Genomic DNA, 22209 nt, shown 5'->3' with positions numbered 1-22209 from the left:
AATAATCTTTGGAGCCCCTGCGGTAGCCGTACGGTCGGCAGATCTGGTAGACTAGGGTGATCGGGTTAGAGCGGCCGCCGCAGGCTAAGGAGGGTTTCTCGAGCTGGCTTATGAGGAAGAGGGAGACCCGTTGCTTGGACGCCATGATGATGATGATGATGATGATGGTGGTGGTGATGGTGATAATAGTGATTGGGGAAGGGGGTGATGATTTATGACTAATCGAGCGATGTGAGTGGCAGAGGCTCAGTGGGCTCTGGGCGAGATGAAAGAGGAAAATAAGATTAAAGAATTGCAGTGTGATGACAGATGTTGACATTTCTAGCCTCCGAAGCTTCCAAGTTACCCAGTTCCAGTTAGGGAGACTGGGGGCCAGTCCTGGATTTTTTTTTTTTTGACTCTTGCTGTTGCATTATGGGATGTGCAGTACTGAATTAAGTGAGGTAAGGGACTACAAATACCAAACTGCTTTCGGTTGTAAATTTAGAGAAATAAAACAAAAGGCATAAAGGTGATAACCTTTTTTCTTTTTATTGGACTACAGAGGATCTCTAATTATAAAATGAATGGTATAAAACAAACTTAAGGCTGTCATTGGGCAATCCTGCATGGTCTGTGTCCCCTATATTGTGATTTGGTTTAGGACAGGGGTAGGCAATTCCGGTCCTCGAGAGCCACAGACGGGCCAGGTTTTCAGGATATCCACAATAAATATGTATGAGATGGATTTGCATGCACTGCCTCCTTGAGATGCAAATCCATCTCATGCATATTTATTGTGGATATCCTAAAAACCTGACCTGCCTGTGGCTCTTGAGGATCGGAATTGCCTGTTCCTGGTTTAGGATGAGCTGGGGAGGGCTTTGACAGAAGCTCCAGTGAAAGCATGGTTAGGGGATGCTGGCAACTCCAGCAGTGGGAGCCTAATGATAGTACTAGGCGGACTTCTATGGTCTACTTCCCAGAATTGTAAAGGAAAGACAATTTAAACATGAATGTGTTATGAGTGTGACTGTTGGGCACACTGGAAGCTGTCAGTTTTATAATGGATGGAGAAGTTCATTCTGCCAGAGGGTTTTTTTTCCAGTTTCCAGACTGAACTTTTATAGTACAGGCAGTCCCCGGTTTAAGTACGCCTGACTTGCATTAAATCGGACTTACGAACCAGGGTCCAGTCTCTCCTTTCCTTTGCCAACACACCCCTTCTTCCTCCCTTCCTGTCAAAGCATGACTCTCCTTCTCCCTTCGGTGTCCCACTCACAACATAATAATAATAACTTTATTCTTCTATACTGCCATAGTCGTGAGACTTCTAGGCGATTCACACTGAAGAGAGCTGGACAATCAGCGAGTTACAATGTGTTGAAGTCCGGGATACAGTATATAGAAACTTACAAAAAGCATATAGAATCTTACAAAAGGTCCGGGATACAGCGTATAGAATCTTACAAGAGCGTATAGAATCTTACAAGAGCATATAGAGTCTTACAAAAAGGCAGAGAGATACCGCATATGGAATCTTACAAAAGGCAGTGAAAATACAGCAAACAGGTTCTTAAAAAGGACATTTCAGATTTGAAAGCAGGAGTTGGACATATGTAGTGTTAGGTGTGGATACTTTTTTAGGTGACAATTCTGTTGAATAAGGCAGTTTTTATGGCTTTTCTAAAGGCATTATATGCCAGTCTTGCTCCATTTATGTAGCTGTCTAACCAGTATTGTTGTTTGTTAGCCTGGTACATAAAAGTTCTATCCAGGAAGGTTTTGTATTTGCAGCTGGTAATGCTCGGGTATGCAAATAGGTTGCTGTTTCTGGTTTGTCTCGTAGGACTGTATAGAGTGAAGTGAGGAAGCAGGTATGTAGGAGCTAGTCCCCAAACCAGCTTGAAACATATGCAAGAGAACTTGAATATTATTCGTGCCTCCATTGGCAGCCAGTGAAGCAGACCGCTGTGTTTTGGACAATCCTAAGTTTCCTTATAGTTTTTTTGGGGTACCCATATAAACAATATTGCAGTAGTCCAGTGTTGAAAGCACTAGTGATTGCACTAGTAGTCTAAATAATAGAGGGTTGAAGTATTTTTTTATAGACCTTAATTTCCACAGTATCAGGAAACATATTTTTTTACTATTATGTTCGTGTGTTCCACCATTGTCAAGTGTGTGTCTAGTGTGACATGCCCCTCATCGTCTTTCCCTCCATTCAGCGTACCAAGTTCATGCCTCTTGCGGGTGTTTACCTCCTCTGGCCAGCTCTCTCTTCCCAGTTACACTTCACAAAGCCACAGCTGCTGGTTCCTGCATGAGGTTTATGGCTGACCCAGAAGCCTTCACTCACTTGCGGCTGAAAAAGCGCAATGTCATCACAATGGAATCCAAGATGTGGGGTTCCACAGGACTGCGGCAATCTGACTGATTTTTGGTCTGAAAAAGTTCGATCACATCACTCCTTTTTTGCATGAACTGCATTAGTTGCCTGTGGAGGCATGCGTGATGTTTAAGTTCGGCTGTATATGCTTTAAGGTATTATCTGGTCTCATACCTGGATATCTCATGGATTCATTCACATTTGTTAATGTAAAACATTCTAAATGGTTTTTTTCTCATTTCTGTCCGTCAAAGGATGTAAATTTAAAAAAATATATCAGCGTCTTCTATCTTACCAAGCAGCTTCCTGGGCCAAAGATTTGAATTCTTTAATACTGAATACTAGCACGTATCAACAGTATAGGAAACACATAAAAACATATTTGTACACTAGATTTCTAGGTAATTAAAATATTCCTCTTGATTGTTTCTTTCTTTTGTAAACCACATGGATCTTCACGGTAATGCGGTATAGAAGCAATCTTTTAAGTTATGTTATATAGCGCACAGCTCCATCATTGGATGTAGAGCAAGAATCCATCTCGGAATTTGGAGTGCAGCTTCAGCTCGTCATTCATTGCTCCATTTCTGACTGTGGGGCACAACTACAGCTCTGACTGTGTGGAGTGCAGCTCCAGCTCGGAATGTGGACCTCGCTCCTGCTCTGACTGTGGAGCGCAGCTCGAGCTCAGAATGTAATTGTGGAGCTCACTCCAGCTCTGAATGCAGGGCACGTCTTAGTCTTTGGATGGAGGAGAGAACTCCATCACTGGATGTAGGGCACATCCCCATCTCTGGATATTATGTGCAACTTCTTCTTGGGGTGTAGAGCATAATCCCATATTGGGATGTCGAGTGCAATTCTTTCTGGGTTTGTCAAGCTTTGTACTGCCTCTGGATGTCGAGGGCAATTCCATCTCTGGATGAAGGTCATAGATCAATTGCTGGATGGGGAGTGCAACTTCATCTTCTCCATCCCTGCCCCATCCTTACGAACACTGTCCCCGCCTTGTCATCACAGGCTTCATCCCCTTCCATTTCTATCTGGTTTTGGTACAACCTTCCTAAAGACTCAGTTGTCTATCTTTTTACATCATCTGGGAAGTTAATTGGATTATCTTTCAGACATGGGTGTAGAAGCGAACCTAAACTGTATAGTGGATGAACAGAAAAATAAGTGTCTATTACATGTTAGAAATGTTCCTTGATGCCAGCTATGATGGATGATTATCCCAGGACAAGCAGGCAGCATATTCCCACACATGGGTGACGTCACCGACGGAGCCCCGCAGCGGACAGCCTCGAAAGCATCTTGCTTGAAGATCTCGAGCTTTCGATTGCTGCATCGCGCATGCGCGCGTGCCTTCCCGCCCAAACTAGGGGGCGCATCTCCTGAGAGGATCCTCAGTTCAACGTTTTCCGCGGAGCCGAGAAGACTTGTCGACTTGGTTCCCGTAGCGTTGTGCCTTCTCTTCACCGCGGCTGAGTACTTTTTATTGTTTTCGGTCGCTGTGTTTCTATTTTATTTCTATATATATATATATATAAAAAAAAAAACAAACAAACATCTTTTTGTTTTTCTTTAGCGTCGGGTTGGAAGATTGAGGCCTAGGCCTCTCTTCTCCGTTCTCGACACGGACTTTGTCCTATCTATGTCCCGGCCTGTTACCGGGTTTAAAAGGTGTTATCAGTGCGGTAGGACTATTTCCATCACTGATCCACATAGTCGGTGTATGATCTGTCTCGGGTCGACTCATCGCCCTGAAGATTGTCTTCGCTGCCTCACTCTTCAACCTCGTGCTTTTAAACGCCGCTGCGACAGGTTTTTAGAGCTTTTTCCTCGTATGGAGCCTGAAAAAGCTGTGGCCTCGGTCGAGGCATCTGTAAAATCCTCGACTCCGGGTCCAACCTCGAGTACTAAAACCTCGACCTCGCCTCCTCGACAGGCCTCGGCCTCGAAGACCTCCGGGTCCTCGGCCTCGAAGGCCTCGACGATGTCCTCGAAGCCTGGATTGGGGGGTAAGTCTCCTGCTTCCTTTTCAGGTACCATCCCTAAGAAGCCGACAGAGTCTACCTCCATTCAACCTGGGGCCCCAGGTTTGACTCCGTCTTCCAGACCTTCTAAACGTGCTTCCAAGTCCAGGGAATACTCTCGATCGAGGTCGCCCTCCTTGGAACGCACGAGACCTCCTGTGACTCCGAGTCCTTTGGTCTCCGTCCCCATGTTTGAGGATATGCTGAAGTCAATTCTGACTACGCAAATTTCCTCAATAGTGGCTCAGTTGGTACCGGCCTCGACTCTGTCTGCGCAACTCCAGCCTGAGCAAAAATCTGCACCTTCTCGACGATATCCTCGTCGAAGGTCTCGATCCAGAGTTTCCTCGTCGGACTCCTCATCTGAACATGGGGCTAAACAAGCATTACCTCGATCCAAGCACAGGTCTCGATCTTCGAAGCTTACCTCTACAAAGAGCTCGAAGCATTCTGATCTTACTTCCAAAGCTCATACTACCATTGCCTCTTCAATTTCATCGAGGCATTCGAGGTCGAGGACACCACCTTCGAGGCATTTGTCTCGAGAAAAATCTCCTCTTACTAAGCCTCGTACTCCGCGCACCTCTCCGACTCGGAGCCTTAAGCGGAAACATTCAGCCACTCCTCCTCTGACAGGCAGTGGAGCATCTTCCATCACTTTACATCTTGAATCTGAGCCTGTATCTCAGTATTCACGCGAGGCTTCTCCATCTTTTTCAGTGACACATCGTTCTCGTTCTGTTTCTCCTGAGGAAGCCTCGACCTCGAAGTCTGCTTCCTTTGCTAAATTTGTCTTCGACATGGGGCAGGCTCTTAATATTGATTTACGTTCCGATTCAAAATACACGCCTGAATATCTGGCGGATATGGAACTTTCTCATCCTCCTAAGGAGACCTTACGTCTACCCATGACACCGGTGCTGAAGCAGACGTTTCTACGTAACATGGAGACTCCTTATTCTGTGACAGCTATTCCATCGAAGCTGGAGTCTCGGTATCGTACTGTTCCATGTAAAGGGTTTGAGAAATCTCAACTTTCTCATCAATCTCTAGTGGTGGAATCCTCACTGAAGAAGGCTCACCCATCTAAGGTGTCTGCAACAGTTCCACCAGGACGCGAAGGGCGAACTATGGACAAGTTTGGGCGCAGACTTTATCAAAATTCTATGATGACAAATAGAATTTTGAATTACAACTATGTCTTTACTTCATATTTTAACCATTTTTTGAAACAGTTGTCATCGTTTTGCCCAGACTGGCCCAAAGAACGCCTTTCTGAATATAAACATATTATTCAATCTCTATCTCAGTTACGTCTATTCATGTTGCAGGCATCTTACGATGCTTTTGAGCTATCCTCCAGAGTCTCGGCATTTGCAGTGGCTATGAGACGCCTTGCATGGCTAAGGATTGTAGATATGGATCCCAATTTACAAGATCGTTTAGCAAACCTGCCGTGTCAAGGTTCTGAGCTCTTTGATGACTCTATTGAAGCAGCTACTAAAAGGCTTTCTGAGCATGAGCGCTCCTTCGCCTCCCTGCTTCGTCCGAAACCAAAACCTTCTGTGACTAGAGCTTACAGACCTCCAGCTCGTCGTTACCCCATGAAGTCCACACCGGTTTTTTCTAGGCCTCCACCTAGACGGCCACAACAACAACGTCCTCAAAAGCCCCAGACACCTGCTCCAACCAAAACAGCTCCGTCTTTTTGACGGTCCAGTGATGAGCATTCCAACCTCTTTACATCCAAATTCCTCCCTACCCATCGGAGGTCGTCTTTCCCTTTTTTCATCTGTCTGGGAAACCATTACATCGGACCTTTGGGTCCTTACGATCATCCGCGAGGGATACTCTCTGCGCCTGCTTCAGGTGCCTCCAGATCACCCTCCAAGAGAGTGTCTTTCCAGTTCCTCGCAACTTCCCCTTCTTCTTCGGGAGGCTCGGGCTCTTCTTCACCTTCGAGCAGTGGAGGAAATTCCTCCTCTCGAACACAACCAGGGGTTTTATTCCAGATACTTCCTGGTTCCAAAGAAGACGGGGGATTTGCGACCTATTCTGGATCTCCGAGCTCTCAACAAATTTCTAGTCAAAGAAAAATTTTGCATGCTCTCTCTCCCGATTCTGTACTCCCTCATGGATCAAGGGGATTGGATGTGCTCACTGGATCTCAAAGAGGCTTATACTCACATTCCTATTCATCCAAACTTTCGCAAATATCTCAGGTTCAAGGTGGGGAACCTTCACCTTCAATACAGGGTTCTTCCATTTGGCTTAGCAACCTCCCCTCGGGTTTTCACCAAGTGTCTGGTTGTGGTAGCCGCGGCCCTTCGAGCCCAGGGATTGCAAGTTTTTCCTTACCTCGACGATTGGCTTATAAAAGCTCCTTCTCTTACAGGGGTTACGCAAGCGACCCTTCAGACTATTTCTTTTCTTCAAAGTCTGGGGTTCCATATCAACTTTCCAAAATCTCAGTTAGTTCCAACTCGATCGATCCAATTTATTGGGGCGGTGTTGGATTCTGTCCGCATGAGAGCTTTTCTTCCTCTCAACCGACAGAATACTCTTTTAAACCTTTGTCATCATGTAGCTTCCCTATCAACTATCAGGGCGCGTCAAATGATGGTCCTTCTCGGTCACATGGCATCTACAGTACATGTGACTCCTTTAGCAAGACTACATCTTCGCATCCCTCAGTGGACTCTGGCATCCCAATGGCAACAAGCTCTAGATCCACCTTCTCGCCATATAACGGTGACACCTTCTTTAAAGAAGTCTCTCCGCTGGTGGATGCTCTCTTCAAATCTTTCCAGAGGTTTGCTGTTTCACCATCTCCCTCATCAGAAAGTTCTCACAACAGATTCGTCCGAGTACGCATGGGGAGCCCACGTAGATGGTCTCCGTACGCAAGGATTATGGACGGCCACAGATCGTCGATGTCATATCAATCTGTTGGAACTCAGAGCGATATTTCTTGCTCTCAAAGCTTTCCTTCACATCCTTCACGACCAAGTAGTCCTTGTTCGGACGGACAATCAAGTAGCAATGTATTATGTCAACAAACAGGGCGGGACGGGTTCCCATCCTCTGTGTCAGGAAGCTCTGAAGTTGTGGCATTGGGCGATTTCACACAACATCTTTCTTCGAGCCGTTTATATTCAGGGTATTCAGAATTGCCTTGCAGACAAATTGAGTCGTCTGCTTCAACCTCACGAATGGACGATCAACTCCCCCACACTTCGTCAAGTATTCAATCGATGGGGGACTCCTCGGGTGGATCTTTTTGCGTCACCCAACAACTTCAAACTTCCTCTGTTTTGTTCCCGCATCTTCTCCCCTCTTCGTCTCGAGGCGGATGCTTTTCTACTAGACTGGAGGAATCAGTTCCTTTACGCCTTTCCTCCTTTTCCTCTGATTCTCAAAACTCTTGTCAAGTTGAAGTCGGATCATGCCACAATGATTCTCATAGCACCTCGGTGGCCCCGACAACATTGGTTCTCTCTTCTTCTGCAACTCAGCATCAAGGAACCTCTTCTTCTGCCAGTTTTTCCTTCTCTGCTCACTCAGAATCAGGGATCCTTACTTCATCCAAACCTGCAGTCTCTTCATTTGACAGCATGGTTCCTTTCTACCTGATGGATTCTGCTGAATTTTCTCAGTCTGTTCAGGATGTATTTCTGGCTTCCAGAAAACCGTCCACTCGTCAATGTTATAGTCAAAAGTGGACCAGATTCTCTTCTTGGTGTTCCACTCATAATCTTCAGCCAACTTCTTCTTCTTTGGCTTCCGTTTTGGATTATTTACTTCATCTATCCCAGTCAGGTCTTCAATCCACATCTATTAGAGTTCATCTTAGTGCAATTGCTGCCTTTCATCAGCCTTTAGAGGGGAAATCACTTTCGGCACACCCTCTAGTTTCTCGTTTTATGAAGGGTCTGTTTAATCTCCATCCACCTGTCAAACCACCTCCTGTGGTATGGGATCTTAATGTGGTCTTGGCTCAATTGATGAAGCCTCCTTTTGAACCTATTGACTTGGCTCATTTTCGATATCTTACTTGGAAAACTGTTTTCTTGATTGCTCTCACTTCAGCTCGTCGAGTTAGTGAGTTACAAGCTTTGGTTTCGGATCCACCTTTTACTGTTTTTCACCATGACAAGGTGGTACTCCGTACACATCCCAAATTCTTACCTAAGGTAGTGTCTGATTTTCATATCAATCAATCTATTGTTCTACCGGTATTTTTTCCTAAGCCACATTCTCACCCTGGTGAGACGGTTTTGCATACTTTGGATTGTAAACGTGCGTTGGCTTTCTATCTTCAACGTACTCAACCTCACAGAAATTCTCCTCAACTTTTTATTTCTTTTGATCCAAATAGATTGGGTCATCCCGTCTCGAAGCGTACTATCTCCAACTGGATGGCTGCGTGTATTTCTTTCTGTTATGCTCAGGCTGGTCTTCCTCTACAGAGTCGAGTAACGGGCCATAAAGTCAGGGCTATGGCGGCTTCTGTTGCTTTCCTCAGATCAACTCCTATTGAGGAAATTTGTAAAGCTGCCACTTGGTCCTCGGTTCACACTTTTACTTCTCATTATTGTCTGGATACTTTATCCAGGAGGGATGGCCATTTTGGCCAATCTGTTTTACAGAATCTTTTTTCTTAAATTGCCAACTTCCCTCCTCCCTTTTGATTTAGCTTGGAGGTCACCCATGTGTGGGAATATGCTGCCTGCTTGTCCTGGGATAAAGCACAGTTACTTACCGTAACAGGTGTTATCCAGGGACAGCAGGCAGATATTCCCACAACCCTCCCACCTCCCCTGGTTGGCTTCTTAGCTTGGTATCTGAACTGAGGATCCTCTCAGGAGATGCGCCCCCTAGTTTGGGCGGGAAGGCACGCGCGCATGCGCGATGCAGCAATCGAAAGCTCGAGATCTTCAAGCAAGATGCTTTCGAGGCTGTCCGCTGCGGGGCTCCGTCGGTGACGTCACCCATGTGTGGGAATATCTGCCTGCTGTCCCTGGATAACACCTGTTACGGTAAGTAACTGTGCTATTTGTTGCAGTAACAGTAAGATGCTTGAGCAGCTGGGCACATGATAGAAGCATGCTGCAGATGGCAGACAAGACACAAATGATGTCATTTAACAGTAGTTCCCTTAAATCCAATAGCAGCTTCTGCAGTTATTTTTAATCATTGAATTCAGTTGTCTAGGACAGTGTATTGCAAACTTTTTTCCATGAGATGCTGGCTCCTTCTCCTCGCCTCCCCTTCTGCAGCACCCACCCCTCCCCCCCACACCGGTGGTAATAGGAGACTCGGGACCGCGGCTGCAGGACATTCACGCATGTGCGGATGTTGATGTGATGAAGTCACACATGCACATGACATCATTGCATTGACGTCCATGCCTTTTTGGGTGCCCTCCAGCCACGGCCCCGAGATTAGTGTGCCATGGCTTAAAAGATTTGTGACACACTGGTCTTGGATGTGTAAAGTTTTTACATATTGATACTAATCTCAAGTTTTTAGAGCAGGGATCTCCAAAGTCCCTCCTTGAGGGACGAATCCAGTCGGGTTTTCAGGATTTCCCCAATGAATATGCATGAGATCTATGCGCATGCACTGCTTTCAATGCATATTCATTGGGGAAATCCTGAAAACCCGACTGGATTCGGCCCTCAAAGAGGGACTTTGGAGACCTCTGTTTTAGAGAATGACATGGGGACAAAGTTTGTCCCTGTCCTCATGGGCTCTGTCCCCGGTCCTGCCCTGCAGGTTCTGTCCCCATCCCCATCTTTCGAGTACTCATTCCCGTGTCATTCTCTAGTAGAGCACTACTCTTTTTTTCAGGCTGTTGAGTGCTTTTCTGCCTCATTGTGGAGCGCTCCTCCATCTTAGAATGGACAGCTCACCTCCATCTCAGACCGTTGAAGGCAGCACTGTCTCTAAATGAGGAGTGCAATTCCATTGCTGTAGGAAGAATGCCACCTCATCATTGTGTGTGGTGCTGAGCTTCATCTCTGCATGTTCAGCACTCCCTTTCTGCTTACTTAGAGCACTACTTTCCTTCTACATGTAGAGCATGGTGTTGGTTCCGCAACGAGAGCACAGATTGCTCTCAGTATGTGGAGCACAGCTTCTTCCTGAGGTGGAGTCCATAGTCACCTCTGTGTGTTGTGCACACCTTCATCGCTGTTTGTGGACCTCAGCTTCATCTCACGCTCAGTCTTTCTTGGCTTATGATGCATACCTTCATATTTGTGCACAGTGCATGGCCTCATCTGTAGGTGAAGCACGGCTTTGTATCTATCTGTGGAGCATAGCTTCACCGCTGTATAGGGAGCATAGCTTCAACCCAGGGAGATAAGCATGGCTTCATATTGAGGGAGCAACAGCTTCATCCTTATGAGAACTTCAGCTTTTTCTATAATATTTGAACAAAGCTCTATCTTTAATGTTACATTACATTACATTACATTAGGGACTTCTATTCCGCCTATACCTTGCAGTTCAAGGCGGATTACGAAAGAGCTAACTGGACATTTCCAGTGAAGTTACAACACTATTGGGTGGTTTTTTTTTGGGTTACAAGGGAGGAGAGGTAACTGGATTAATTCCGGAAGAACTTGCAAATTGGATATTAAATTGACTGTACGTTACTGTGTGATATAACAAATAGATTACAGTTAGAGTTTATTATAGTAATTATACAATATAGTACAAATAAGATTACATTGCATTTCAGGGATCTGAATACTTGGTTGGTGTTTTGGGGAGGAAGAGATTATTTAAGTGGAGGTTTTGGGGAGAATTTATCTAGGAGGAGGGGGAAGGGTTGGGTTAAGATATCTGGATAAATTTTTTGAAAAGTAGAGTTTTGATTTCTTTTCGAAAAGTTTTGAAGTCGCCCGTTGCCGTCAACAGGTTGGAGATGGAGTGGTTAAGTTTTGCTGCTTGCGTCACCAGAAGGTTATCAAACATCATTTTGCGCTGAGTGCCCTTGAGTGGGAGGGAAGGCAAAGGGGTTCGGAGTTCTTTGTCTTGAGGTGAGGATCTGGTTTAGGCGGTTGTTTAGATAGGGCGGGGCAGAGCCGTTTAATGCTTTGAATAATAGACAGTAGAATTTGAATTGAATTCGTGCTTGCATAGATAGCCAGTGAGAGTCTAGGAAGGCAGTTGTAATATGATCATATTTTCTCAGGGAGTAGATCAATCTGAGGGCAGAGTTTTGTATAGTCTGAAGTTGTTTGATCATGTTGGCAGGACAAGGTAGATAGAGTGAATTGCAATAGTCCAGTAGACCTAAGACTAGGGATTGGACAATTAACCTGAATTGTGCTGGGTCGAAGAATTTTCTTATTTTACGTAGATTTCTCATAATTAAAAAAGCTTTCTGGTATGTTTTATTGATTTGGGACTGCATTGTGCAGCATCTGTCTATCATTACTCCTAGGAGTTTGAGTTCGGGCTGTATTGGGTATTTGGTGTTTTTAATTTTCAGTTCTGTAATGGTGGGAGTTTTGGCCTTTTCGAGCAGAAGGAATGTTGGGCATAGCATCTTCCTGATGAGGCCTTGTGACCTCAAGTCGGGAGTCCTCTATTTCAGCACTTACTCTGATGGCGAGGCATGTCTTTAGACCTGTTGTGGGTTGAGCTGCAGCTCAGAATATGAAACACAACTCGGGTTTGGATTTCAGAGTTCAGGTAAGCTCTGTATGTGAGCACAGTTCTATTGTTGAGAGTAGGTCTGCCCCTTGAGGGCAATACAACTCCTTTTCATCTTAGGTCCTCTGCTCCAGCTTCATTAGTTCAGCTTAGCTCTTTGCATTATTGAATTTGGCGTTCAGTTTCATAGCAATTGGTGACCCGTGCCTCCTCGTTTGAGCACAGGCTTTACTTCATTGCTCAGTTGAGGTTCTCTGGTCCCTTTCTATATCTGCCATGTTGCTATGTGTCTGGTGTGGTCTGGTCTTGTCCGTGCGCTTTGGCTGGTTACTCACAACTTATAATCTTCTAGTTGGCTATGACTTAGTGGCTTCTTTCTATTCTAACCTTTAGCCCCATATCTGTGGATGAAGGATATCTTCTTTCAGAACATGCAGCCACTTAGTTTCACTGGTTTTTAACCTCAGCTAGCTCGATATTGTGACATTGGCTTCTCTGCATAACTTTCACTATTCCACCCTAATGAGGACTACTTTGCTATATCCCACAAGTCTATAGCTTCATCTGCTGCTGATGACAAGGAAGAAAAAATATATTTACCTGATAGTTTTCTTTTCTTTAGACACAGCAGATGAATCCAGAGTCCCTCCCTTTCTTATTTCCTTTTCTTACTTAGGTGTTTGGCCTTCTAATCTAAACAACTTATTAATCGCATCCCAACTTCACCCGGTCACACATGCTGAGCTCCTAGAAATGCTACAAGAGATCCGACCCTCCAATTCCATTCTTGACCCATGCCCATCCAACCTCCTTTTGTCCTCCAAAGATGCCTTTGCAGAATCAATCTTCCCCATCATCATCATCGCCTCACTGGGAAAATTCCCCTCAACTGGAAATCGGCCATTATCAAACCCACCCTCAAGAAACCCTCCCTCGACCCAATTGATCCAAGCAACTACTGCCCCATTTCCAACCTCCCCTTCATCTCCAAACTACTGGAGAAGATAGTGCTCCACCAACTGCAACCTTTCATTGATCAACAAGAAGCTTTATTTCCACGCCTGTCAGGTTTCCGACCAGGCTATAGTACAGAATCTGTCCTCCTTGGTCAATGCTGGATAAAGGAAATGATGCCTTACTGGTCCTGCTTGACCTTAGTGCCGCCTTCGACACAAAGATCATCAACTTCTACTAGACCGACTTGCTGACATAGGAATCAAGAACTCATCATTGCAGTGGTTCACCTCCTTCCTGGATCAAAGAACACAATCTGTGCTACTAGGGACAGCTAAATCAAACCTCAAATCAATTAAATACGGAGTTCCCCAAGGTGCCTTGCGATCCCCTCTTCAATCTGTATATCAGGCCAGTCATCGACATTGCACACAAATACAACATTAAGATTCACTCCTATGCTGATGACCTTCAACTATTGTTCCCCCTAGGTGACGATCGGCCAACTCAACTCACTAACCTCCTACACTGATATGAAAAAGTGGATGACAGTCAATAAACTCCAGCTGAATGCCTCAAAGACTGGATCAGGAAAAAGAACACTACTTTCACCCGTCCGACACTATCCTGGGAGTCTACCCCCTTAACAGCAAAAGACCAGGTACGAAGTCTTGGAATTATACTGGATGGCTACCTGTCCCTCTCCGCCCACGTCTCGCAGGTAGTTTCCACATCTTTTTACTACCTACACCAACTGCGAAGGATCAAACCCTACCTCCCAGAAACAGACTTATCCCAGCTGCTATATGCCTACGTACTCTCTAGACTAGACTACTGCAACTCCCTATTCAATGGCATCACTGCAAGAGATCTAAAACGCTTCCAAAAAGTCCAGAACTCAGCAATTCGACTCCTATACAAACTCAGCTACCATGACCCCATTACTCTAGCGCTCACTGGTTACCAGTCAAAAAGTGATGCATCTTCAAAGCCCTGGTCATGACACACAAGAGATTCTACCAAAAAAACCCAGCCTACATAGCATCCAAGCTATGCCTATACACCCCTAACCTCCCCCTCCGCTCCAAAGCAGAACAAAGACTCAGCATTCCCGCAGGGAGATCCCTCCGAATGAGTACGGTGTACAAACGATCCTACAGCCATTTCCTACCTCAGCTATGGAACCAACTACCTACACAGATCAGGTCACTAGACTCACTAATGACCTTCCGCAGAGCAGTAAAGACCTTCCTCTTCCACCAATCGGGCAATTAAAAACTGCTTCCTCAATATACTTCTCCTAGTACTCTTCGCTATGACCAGTCTGGTCTCTAGAATAAGCTTTGTTATTGTCTACTGTAACCTATTTGTTGTCATGACTAGTCTGTTTTCAAACGATTGTGAATGTCTATTTGTAACCTGTTCTGAGCTTCTGGGAGAATGGGATAAAATCGAAATAAATGAAAATAAATTATACCAAAAAGATTCAAGACAATTTACGTACATCCAAAGAAGCTGTAAAATCTATAGGAGAATGCAAAAGCAATCAATAATTTAAAATATCATCATACCTTCTGGCATCATCAAGTTCTTATTGTTGTTAGATTTATATCTAGTGGCTGTGAGGGAGGAGTTCTACTTATATCATTGTCTTCACTAATTGCTGCTGTTCAAAAAGTATATACAATCTACCTAATCAAAAAGTATAAACAATCTACCTAATCTCCCTCTCCTCTTCCCCACTTCTCCGACCAGGCTCTGCTCACTCCTTGGCACCATACCCTCAATCGACCAATAAAAAACAAAACGAAATGCCAAGAAAGCTATTTGAAACCTAAATTATCCTACCGAAATCGACTATCTACCAATGTATGGAATCAGACTACTTGCTATGTAATGTAATGTAACCTGACTTATCTTCCGATGTTATTAAGTCTTTACCCTGATTCTGTTATTAAGTCTATACCCTCAATCTGTATTCTCCAATGTCATGTACCCTCCTGGAAATGTCCAGTTCTCTTCATATATAATCCGCTTTGAACCGCAAGGTACAAGCGGAATAAAAATCACTAATGTAATGTAATGCCATTCTGCTTTGTTGTAAGAAATACTGGCTGATCAAGGAGCATGACATCCTGTGAGACAGAGCTCAGTTTAATGCTCTCTATCTCCACCTGCTGGTAGATGGTCACAACCCACAAGTCTCTGGATTCATCTGCTGTGACTAGAGCAGTGTTTTTCAACCTTTTTTGGGCAAAGGCACACTTGTTTCATGAAAAAAATCACGAGGCACACCACCATTAGAAAATGTTAAAAAATTTAACTCTGTGCCTATATTGACTATATATAAAGTAATTCTCTTGAATAGGAATCAAATAAACACAAAGAAAGTATTTTATAATTACTTTATTATGAAATATTAAGTAAACAGAATAGTGAAAAATTATAAAATACTTTATTCAGTGCGAAACCTGGGCCTGTTTGGCTGAACACAAAGCTGATATTCTGGCTGGAATCGAAGAAAGACACACACGTAGCTCTTCGTCAACAGCTCTCAGTCTCTCTCTGTATTTGGTTTTTATAGCATACAAAAATAGACAAATATACCATCCTTCCTTTTTATTAAACCACAATAGCAGTTTTTAGCGCAGGGAGCTGCGCTGAATGCCCAGCGCTGCTCTTGACGCTCATAGGCTCCCTGCGCTAAAAACCACTATTGCGTAAAAGTAAAAGGTGACCATATTGTAAAATATAGACAGCAGATATAAATTCAGAACTGTGCATAGTAAGTGAAGGGAAGTTTTCATCTCTGGGAATTTACCCAGTTAACTATTAAGTTATTTGGGCAAATTCCTTTGAAAACTGTGGTAATACTGCCCCCACTTTGCTAAATTTAAAATAAAATCATTTTTCCTACCTTGTCTGGTGATTTCTGGTTGCACTTTCTTCTTCTGACTGTGCATCCAATCTTTCTTCCCTTCTATCAGCCTGTATGCTTTCTCTCCTCCACACCTCATTCTCTCCCCCAACTTTTTCTTCCTCTCTCCCTGACCTTTCTTTCTTTTTTTCTGTTTCTCTTCTTTCCTTCTGTTTCCCTGCCTGCCCCCTTTCTTTCTTTCTCCCTGCCGTTCCCCAAGCCACTGCCGCTGCCATTGGGGAACAGGACCCACCAATGGATAACAAGCCCCAAAGCCGACGCATGCTCTCCCTGACGTCAATTCTGCAATCGGAGAGGAAGTTTCGCCCAGCCAGGCAGCGATTGGCTGGCCCGAACTTCCTCTCCGACTGCAGAATTGACGTCGGGGAGAAGAAGACTTATCGGCTCGATAGATTAGATCGCCAAGACAAAGTGAGTCCTGGGTGATCGACTCACTTTGCCTTGGCGAGCTACTGGCGCCCCTGCCTCGGGCCCCCTGTCAGCTCCGGGCCCCTGAATGCAGGACTGGTAGTACTGCCCTGATGGCGGCCCTGCGGCACACCAGGCAACATCTCGCGGCACACTAGTGTGCCGCGGAACAGCGGTTGAAAAACACTGGACTAGAGGAAAGAAAAAATTATCATGTAAAACATAATTTTTCCATGCAATCTTTTATTTGCATGTAGTCTGGCAGTTTTTAAATAAGCTATTTCTGCAGGTAGACCTCTATTTTATGCATCTACGTGGCTTTTAAAATTAACCCCTCTGTGTACATGCATTCCCATGATAGGTGAACACTTTGAATGTATTTGTTCCTATGGTGAGAAAATAGTATATGTTGCATTTGAATAATAATTTAATGGTAAGAAATGGGACTAGATGCCAAAATTTTTTCCATAGAGTAATAGTTGATTAAATGCAAAAGCCTCAGTCCCACCACTCCACCGCTGTTAGGATTCTGAACCACGGGAAGAAATTACGTGGTGACTTTCATCATTGGCTCTTGTGCATTTACCAATAGTCCAATACTAATAGCTCTAGTTTTTTATATATATTTAAATATTCATTTTCTATTTTTCTTCAGCTATTTGAACAATAAGCATGCTTTTCATTCTTCAATTCTTCTAGATCAGTGCTTCCCAACCCTGTCCTGGAGGACTACCAGCCAGTCAGGTTTTCAGGATAGCCCTAATGAACATGCATGAGAGAGAGATTTGCATATAATGGAGATTGCAGGCATGCAAATCTGCCCCATGCATATTCATTAGGGCTATCCTGAAAACTTGACTGGCTAGTCGTTCTCAGGTCAGGGTTGGGAACCACTGTTCTAGATGGTCATACTTCTCATTCATTTCACTTTTGCATTCTGCTTATGTCATGCTCATCCATGCCACACTGTCCGGTGACCTATTTACCTCTATACAGTGCCACATTGTCTGGTGACTTACCTGTATATAGCAATGCGGTTCATTTTTGGAATAGTAAGGGAGACTAAAATCTATTACAAGTTGAGTTAATTCCTTTTAAGTTTTAGTGCTTGTCTTGGAAATGTAATGTCTTTAGGTGATTATCTGAAGTTGCAGAACAGGTCACACTGTCCTTCATTGACACTGTGGAATGCTATTGCGCCTCACAGGTCTCTTGTGGAAGCCAATCTCTGACTGGCTCAAATGCTGGTATTAAAGAATGAAAGAAGGAGAAAAATCCTTGTTACAAAACAAGAATACGTAGGTTTAATCTAGAAAACCATAATGCAGATCATTATCACTGCTTGAATGCATTTGGGCAGCTTTCCAGCTAGCTGAAACTTTTTTTTTCCTCCACATGCGCAGCTACTGTAAGGTAGCCATTTACTCAAAGATAAATTGAGTTTGACTCTGCAGTTTGCAGTTTTCTTAAATAATGGGTTCAGCACAACTCGCCATTATGCTTTCCTGTCCAGATTGCTCACTAAAACCTCAGTAGATACAAACTGCAGTATATCTGTCTTCCTTAGACAACATGAGGCTGATATTCAGCAGTGACATCTGTCCAAGTCAGACCCACAGAATACGCAGGCATCACTTTGTACAGATAATTTATCCATAGAACGTTATCCCTGCTGTTTCCATGATCTGTAAGTTAGCTGGAGAGCAGCTGAAAATGACTTTATAACTTCTAGCCCTCTCCCAAATGCCTCATACTCCTGGATATGTGGATACATTTTGGTCATATGTTGACTTAGATGGCACCAATTTATCCATGCCTGGGAAATTCAGATAGGGGCAATTTGCGGCTAGCACCTGAGTCTGGCCACACGTATTAGGAATAAAATTTACTGCTTAATTTTCTGGGACTCTTGACATACTTTCTTTACAGCCCTCAGTTTGGGGGTCCTCGTTTGTATGATTGATTTCATCCTGCTTGTTGAAAAAAGCGAAGTGGCTTACCTGTAATGGGGAGGGGGGGGTTCTGTAGCAGGAGATAACAGCTACTACACACTAGAGAATGACACGGGGACAAATTTTTCCCTGACCCCCGCGGGAACTCATTTTCCCGTTCAGTCTCCGCAAGTTCTTTTCCTGTCCCCGCCCCTGCCCCATTCTTGCAAGCTCTGTCCTCATCTGTACAAGCCTCAAACACTTTAAAATCATAAGTGTTCGAGGCTTGTGTGGTTAAGGCAGAGCTTACAGGAATGGGGCAGGGGCAGGGATAGTGATAAAACTTCTGCTCACACTGGCTCCCAATATAAGCAAAAATACTATTCAAATTCTACTACCTACTATTTAAAACCATAAACGGAGACAGCCCAGCCTACCTGAACAACTGCCTAATCCAAACTACCTCAACCAGACATAGGAGATCCCTCAAACCATTCCCGCATCCCCCAATCAGAGACGTCAAACGAAAAAAACTGTACGATGGCCTTCTAGCCACACAAGCAGCAAAACTAGACTACCAACTCTTCAATTTACTGATAACGACCCCAGACTACGTTCAGAAAAGAAATAAAAACCATGCTATTCAAGAAATCCTTGAAGACAAACTAATACTGCAAGACTCGTCCCAATTCTCTGAAGCAACCCGCTCTTCTCAATTCCTCTGGAAATGGCCATATAACTCCTTTTGTAATCTGCCTTGAACCGTGAGGTAATGGCGGAATAGAAATCACTAATGTAATGTAATGTAAAACTCACAGTGACAGGACGAGGAAATTGAGTTCCTGCGTGGATGGGGACAAATTTGTCCCTATGTCATTCTCTACTACATGCTCCTTTCCTCTTTCTCCTCTATAAAGATGAAACTAAGTTATATACTAAATGGAGGGCGTTCTTGCTCATGTACAAAGTTTTTCTAAAAATTTCTGAGCTCTGAGAGCCATTCAGTTTTCAGTGCCATCAGATGGACATCACTGCACTAAATATCTTTGTCTTCTTCATCAAATGCTTCTTTCTTTTAGGGGCAGTGTCTCCAAGCAGGTTAGTTTTGCACAAGCCATGATAGTAATGACCCTCACTCCTAAGCCAGGGTATGTGGTGGCTGTGGGCCCTTATCCTCTTCTAGTCAGTGACGGCGAGTGGCTTTTTCCTATTCTAACCTATAGCCAGTACATTTGTAAGGTACTATAGTGACTGTGCTAGAAGCTAATATCCTTTGTTTACTTATATATAGGACTGATGCAACTTGGGCAGTGTCAGGGAAAGATGCCCCACACTGTTCAGCGTGCCTCAGCCTTGCTCTGGAGGGATTGCCTCTAGGGGTGAGAGGGCTAATCATTTCTTTGCACTTGCAATTTTTGGCTTCTCTACAAAACTGCCAGCAGTGCTGCCAGGTAGCATCACATTGTGCTGAGCATTTCTGTGATGTGGAACGAAACTTAAGATTACAAGCTCCTTTCACATAGGTCATCAAACACCTTTTGGATGGTAATGACATTTGTTCAAATGTGGCTTATGTATGCAGTGAACTGGAGAGTGGAGACCTAGAAATGACAGGTTTGGTACCCGAGTGCCTCCTTTTCACAACAAGGGCTGGTCTTTGCTTTTGGTCCAGCAGTTTCTTCCTGCACCTTTGGGCTTCCAACACAACTGAAACTGGCCTTTGTGGAGTTTTAGAGTACCATGAGCCTTCGTTCAGATCTACTACTAATATACATTATCTCAGGACAAGCAGGCAGCCTATTCTCACATGTGGGTGACGCCATCCATGGAGCCCCGGATGCGGACAGCCTCGCAAGCAGACTTGCTTGTAGAAACCCCAGAAGTTTTGCGAGTGCCTTCCCGCCCAGCATAGGGCGTGTCTTCAGTTCTCAGTTTTCCGCGGAGCCGAGAAGTCCGTCTTTGACACTCTGCGCTGAACTTAGTTCGACTTTGTGCCTTCTCTCACCGCGGCTCTTTGTTTATTTCTTTATTCTCGTGTCGCTGTGTTCTTTCTTTCGTGTGTTAAAAAAAAGTCAATTCTTTGTGTTTTTCTTCGTTGAGTGACGGCGGGGCCTGCCGTGTGCCCTCAGCCTGCAGGCTTCAATTTCGCTGCGGCTATTTTTCCTTCTATGTCCCAGCTGGTCAGGGGCTTCAAGAAGTGTAGCCAGTGCCAGCGTGCGATCTCTCTCACTGACCCACATCGGTGGTGCCTTTAGTGTTTGGGGCCTGACCATTGCCCGGAGTCGTGCGTTCGCTGTGCTACCCTTCAACCTCGAGCCCTTAAAAGCTGTCGAGTTCAAGTGGGGAAGATTTTTGGAATGGAATCCCCCACCCCGGTCTTGACCTTGGCCTCTGACTTAGTCAAGCTTTCCACCTCGACCTCGGCTTCGACTCTCATCAAGCCTTCCTTGTTTGGAAAGTCCTCGTCCTCGATGACATCAGCTGAGTCTACTCTTGGGCTTCCTTCAGGTCAGAAACCTCAGCAGACGCTTCCAGGGGTAGTTCTTAAGCTGCCCAAGAGGCATCCCTCCAAAGCGAAGCATACGTCTTACTCTTCGTCCTCGGAGTCTTTAGCCTCAGCAAGTGTTCCAGTTAAAGACTCGGATACACAATTGCAGGCTACCATCCAGAACATTTTAGAGCGGGAGTTTGGTAAATTACTTGCCAAACATTTTTCTGTCTCGACTCTGCCTCCTGCAGTCCAGCCTGGGCACTCAGCAGTCTCACAAGGAGTTAAGTCCTTGCCTGTGACTCAAGGTGAATCTACACACTCTATACAAGGAGTCTTTGAGAGTGTCAGGTCTGAATTCGTCACACTCCATACAAGGAGCTGAGTCTTTGGGAGTGCTTCGAGATATCTCGATCCAAACAACTGAGTCTTCTATGGGGGTCTCGTCTTTGATCTACAGCTTCCAGCCTTTCATCCTCACATAAGGCTTTGCCTTTTCGAGGCACAGGGCGAAGTCTCCTTGATCTCGAGTACGACCTGCTTCCAAGCATCACTGTCATCGCCGATCGAGGCGCAGGTCCTCTTCAAGAGATGAGCCTTGCTCATCCAGTCATACCAGCTCTTCGAAGCCTCCAACCCCTCGATCGAGGACATCGTTAGCAGAACCTACAGGTTCTGCTTCTCCCAGTGACTCGTCCACGCCTGCTTATTCGCTTGGATATCAATACTCCAGAGAGGCTTCGTCTTTGTTTTCTACTCGAGGCGCTTCGAGGTCGAGTCTTTCTCGAGGCCATACTCTTGCGGCTCAATTATCTTTTTCCTCCTTCCTCCATCAGATGGCTGAGGACCTGGATCTCAAATTGGACTCTGGTTCTAAGTACTCTAAGGAGTATTTAGAAGAAATGAATTTGCCTCGACCTCCTGTCTCTCAAACTCCCTTTCAACAGGCTTCTTTTCCAGACTTTTGAAACTCCTTATTCCATTTCTGCTGTTTTAGGCAAGCTGAAATCAAGGTATAGAACTATACTTTGTAAGGGCTTTGAGAACACTCAACTTTTCTCATCAGTCCCTTCTTATGGAATCTTCCTTGAAAAGGAATAATCCTTCCAGTGTCTATGCTACCGTTCCTCCTGGAAGAGAAGGCAGGACCATGGATAAGTTTGGCCGTCGCCTATATTAAAATTCTATGATGGCATCCAGAGCTTTAAATTATAATTTCATCTTTACTACCTATTTCAATCTCTCGTCAAATCAAAATAACTCCCTCGTTCAAGCAATCTCTCCACTGGTAGATGCTCTCTTCCAATCTCTCCAGAGGCTTGCTGTTTCAAATGCCTCCTCATCAGAAGGTCCTCACGACAAATTCTTCAACCTATGCTTGGGGGGCACATCTCGACGGTCTCCGTACTCAAGGCCTTTGG

At 44.7% G+C, this 22209-nt stretch overlaps 1 protein-coding gene across 2 annotated transcripts in view; it reads left to right on the top strand.

The window, feature by feature from the left end:
• The window catches only part of ARL3 (ADP ribosylation factor like GTPase 3), a 93434-nt gene that overhangs the window by 204 nt on the left and 71021 nt on the right, over positions 1 to 22209 (top strand). Inside the window, exon 1 of one of the 2 annotated variants that reach the window (XM_033941113.1) lies at positions 405 to 443. The exons of the other annotated variant lie outside the window; for it this stretch is intronic. Coding sequence (XP_033797004.1) covers positions 420 to 443 — 24 coding nt within the window. The 5' untranslated portion in view covers positions 405 to 419. Of the gene's footprint in view, positions 1 to 404; positions 444 to 22209 lie in introns of those variants that run through there. 2 annotated transcript variants of the gene reach the window in all.

The sequence above is a fragment of the Geotrypetes seraphini genome, chromosome 4, assembly GCF_902459505.1.
Source record: "Geotrypetes seraphini chromosome 4, aGeoSer1.1, whole genome shotgun sequence".
Taxonomy (NCBI): Eukaryota; Metazoa; Chordata; class Amphibia; order Gymnophiona; family Dermophiidae; genus Geotrypetes; species Geotrypetes seraphini.
Note: the sequence above shows the minus strand (reverse complement) of the source record. Positions and strands in the feature narration are given on the sequence as shown.